General features: G+C 39.0%; 1 protein-coding gene across 1 annotated transcript; it reads left to right on the top strand.

The window, feature by feature from the left end:
- The first annotated feature begins 206 nt into the window (after positions 1 to 206).
- LOC115921257 (toll-like receptor 3) lies at positions 207 to 2884 on the top strand. The gene has a single exon (XM_030978558.1). It carries the CDS (start codon positions 207 to 209, stop codon positions 2880 to 2882), a length of 2676 nt encoding a protein of 891 aa, XP_030834418.1. The 3' UTR covers positions 2883 to 2884.
- Positions 2885 to 4424: the final 1540 nt, after the last annotated feature.

Below are 4424 nucleotides of genomic sequence, written 5' to 3'. Positions count from 1 at the left end.
GATTACAAAAATGATTATCCCAATTTTCGAAGGAAAACAAAACTCCGAGCGCTTAAACACAGCTCAATTTGAGGCTGACTGTCTGCATGAAAGGATACAAATTTGTTAGTGCTTCTATGAGCTTGTGTTAGCATATATTCAAGAGCGATATATTATCATCAGACAGAGGTGTACTTTAACTTTTGCAGAGGTGATACATTAACGTCATGGCAAACGGCTCAATCTTTTACCCGTTGCTCGTCGCTTGGCTCCTCGTCAGCTCGTCCTTTCAATCTTTACATCGACACGATGAAGATTCGGCGATGACATCCTTAACACTGGACATGGATAAATCTTCCCATGGATGCAATTTGAACCTAGAGTTGAAAAAAGCTTCTTGCCGCAATAAAGGCCTGGACTCAGTTCCCCAGAATCTTTCTGAGGATACCGAGTACCTTGACTTGTCTTATAACAACATCACCAAACTCTTGAATTCCTCTTTTGAAGTTTACCCTCTAATATACAACTTGGAAATTTCTTATAACGATGTAAGAGCCATAGAATCCGGCGCTTTTCACCCCCTCAAGGGCTTACTGTATCTGTCTCTATCAAAAAACCCGCGTCTTGTGCTTCCAGCAACAGGCGTCTTCATGATGTCTTCACAGCTCACGATTCTCGATTTATCGTCAACAAACTTGAAGTCGCTCCCCAATGACACTCTAAAATGGAGTCCACATCTATATGCTGCATTACTGTCCTCCAACCAGCTCACCTCTATCAATGTAAGTTCCTGTGGCATGGCCGACGATGTAACCATGGGTAGTAATCGACTACAACATCTTACGGCGAGATATTTTACCTTTGTGTGCCACACTGATACTCTAGATCTTTCAGCGAATCCTATTCAATCAGTAGATCCTGATGTGATCGCATCACTACATGTTCGCTATTTGATACTAGGTGAATATGGATATACTTTGAGTTACGAGGTGTTGGCGAACATCATCTTAGGAATATCAAAATCAGACATCGAACGGCTTAGAATCGGGGACGGTTCTGTTGGTGCGTTCCCCAAAGGTTTATTTGATCCACTGCGTGATTCTTCCCTCTCTGTTCTTGGTTTCACTAGGTACGACCTGAATAGACTGTATCCTTTAGTCTTCTCCAATTTGACAAAACTCAAACATTTCACTTTCAGTGAGAACAAACTCCCCATAGACGAAATTCAACCAGACTTTTTCGAGGACATGAATGCATTAAAGGTATTGACAATCACCCTCAACCGAGTAAGAAAAATAAATCCTCACAATCAGACTTGGACAGTGGACTTATGGGAGTTGGACTTATCTTATAATCTGTTGGCAGAAATATCGACATCTGTATTTCGCGGGTTAGGAAATTTAACTCTCTTAGACATGAGCTGGAACAAAGACCTTTCTGTCTTTCAGCTGACGGCCTTTTCAGGCCTTGACAACATTCAAACGATTGATTTGACCGGATGTCGTATAAATGTTCTGGAATTGAACACCCCGATATTAAGGTCACTTTTCCTAAACTATATTCGTCCAGACTGGCTTACTTTGGAACCAGGAAAATTCTTTCAACATTTACAATCCCTTGTTGAATTAGACATGGCAGACTCTCGGCTATTCATATTTCACATATGGAATTATGATAAAAACGCGTCTCTTTTCGATCGACTTTTGGATCTTAATCATTTGGATTTGAGTAGTAACCCTAGCCTGACCTTTGTAGATGATTTACCGCCAGGGATTTTTCAGCAACTCTCTGTTTTACAAGACCTTTATCTAGACGACTGTCATATTACAACTCTACATCCTCTTGTCTTCTCGGGGTTGGAATCTCTTCAGAAGTTGAGTTTGAAAGGAAACAACATCAAGCATACCCATGTTGATGTATTGTCGGGGTTGGGTCAAATAAAAAGTATCAACTTTGAAGGAAACCGTATCTCATACTTGGAGGAGCAAATGTTCTCAAATAACTGGAATCTCACAAATCTCTCCTTGCGCAACAACAGATTAACGCGCCTTAATGAAAGCACTTTCAGGCCAATCTTTTCCTCCATTTCATCCCTTGATCTATCAATGAACCCAATCAATTGTAACTGTGATCTAAAATGGCTTATTGGTTGGTTAAATGAACCTTTACGCTTGAAAGACAAGGACAATACTATTTGTTCGTCAGCATCTCTGGAGCCTCTTCGTGAGAAACCCCTGCTTGATTTTGATCCAAATAAACTCTGTGTAATGAACATTGGTCTATTCTTTCTGATTCCCCTTGCCTCCATTAGCTTGGTTGTAATCAGCGTGCTGTTGTATCACTACCGATGGCAGTTGAGGTACAAACTCTTTCTCTTGAAACTGGCCGCTGTGGGCTATACAGAGATGCGGGACGTCCGAGACCACAATGACTACGAGTTTGACGTGAACATCATTTTCTACGACGATGACGAAGAATGGATTCGCGAACAGCTCCGACCTGCTCTCGAAGAACGGCTTCCACAGTTTCAGAGGAACGTATTTGGTGACGAAGACCTTGTGTTGGGTATGCATTACTTAGATTCCGTCGATTACGTGGTGAGCCATAGTTACAAGACTATCATATTGCTTAGCAGAGCTGCTGTGCACGACCACTGGTTCGTACTCAAGTTCCGTACGGCCATGGACCACGTAAGTGACACTCTGACTGAATTCGTAGTCGTGGTCTTCCTCGAAGATATCCCAGATGATGAAATGCCATTCTTGGCGAGGTTGTACCTCAGTGATGGCAGACCCTATATTCACTGGACTGAGAACGTGAGAGGACAAGAATATTTCTGGGATGAATTGACCAAAAATCTTACAATTAATCTAAGGACGAATGACTTGATCCCAAACGAGTAACAGTCATGTATATGGGAATATAGAGATATGTGCGATGGTTATAAGTAATGATAGTGGTAGTAGTGGTAGCAGTTGTAGTGGTAGTAGTAGCAGTATTTGTTGTAGTAGTAGTAGAAGCAACAGCAACATCAGCAGCAGCAACAATAGTAGTATTAGTAGTAGTGGTAGTAATATCAGTAGTCGTAATAGTATAATCGTTCTACTTATATTGTTACTATTAAACAAGTATCATCATATTGTTTTTTTGATATTCTTATTCACTATCATCATTATCATTATCATCATTATCCATTAATATCATCATCGTCATTATTACTATTTTCATTGTTATCATCGCCAAGATCATCACCACCATCACCATTATCATTGTTGTTCTTGATGTTATTGTTCTTGTTTCTGTTAAAGGTATACAATGAATTACAATATGTTAGAAAATCGGTAAGTTAGTTGGCAATCGTGTAGACTTAATATGTGTTCTTGTGGTATGATAGCTTTATCACATGGTTGGATGCAAATATTTCTACTTGTTTCGGCTGTTTCTTTCTATGTTTCAATATTAAGATTACAATCACCATGACTGCAACTGTATTATTTCATATTCGCTAAATAAGAAAGTTAGCATTTAAAGAGAAGGTTGAGATCTGGGGAGAGGTGAACAATAATTTGTGAGCGTTTCCATTGTTATTTATATGCAAGTGTGGAAGAGCATCAGAGAAAAGAATGTACCTTAAAATACAAGGCTCTTCTAATACCGTCCTATTCTTAATATATTTGAACAGCTTAAAAATATGGGCCTCATTTTTATGCCACATGTTTGTGTAGTCCCATATACATCTTTCTGTGTACATTGCTTGTTACTTTTACCGAGACTGGGCTAAATTTCTTATCAATTGCACTTGCAGTACACACCAATACTTAAATGCTACATGACAACTATATCTGATTGATTCCACATCGTTTCTTTCACAACACAATCGCATGACCAGAACTCAACTTTATCTTTAACTATTTCTATATTTCTCTAAGGCTAAGCGCACACTACACGATCTGATGCGGTCCGACTTTAGAAAAATGTACAACAGCATTTTATATGAACATTCCAACACGAAAAATCTTGATGATTGAGGCTCTGTTTATTCATGTAATATAGAGGAAAAGGTAAATCGGCTCAGAATCTTAGTGACGTCATACCAGTAATACGATTGTCTACGATTTAAAGCCGATTCCGAATTAATTATGGCTTAAAGGCTTATAGGCACTAAAATGGTTGTTGTTCTTATCACTATTTGCAATGTAAATCAGCAAAACGTTCTTTGTTTAATTTTCATAACTATTTAAATAATTGTCATTTCTTCAAGAATCGATTCGCAGCCGGATTCTGTAGTGTACACCGGTAAGTGTAAGTGTGAGTGTACATATTTGTGAAGAAGAGAATCTCTTCAAGATAACCAAAACCCCAAATTCCATGAAACCTCTTTAACGACGACTTTTTCTGTAGACTATGGGTTGGAACATAACACAAGGAGTTTTATTGGTGATCCG

The sequence above is a fragment of the Strongylocentrotus purpuratus genome, unplaced genomic scaffold (genome assembly GCF_000002235.5).
Source record: "Strongylocentrotus purpuratus isolate Spur 01 unplaced genomic scaffold, Spur_5.0 spur5_scaffold_1, whole genome shotgun sequence".
Taxonomy (NCBI): Eukaryota; Metazoa; Echinodermata; class Echinoidea; order Camarodonta; family Strongylocentrotidae; genus Strongylocentrotus; species Strongylocentrotus purpuratus.
The sequence above is the reverse complement of the archived record's forward strand: the minus strand, read 5'-3'. Positions and strand labels throughout refer to the sequence as shown.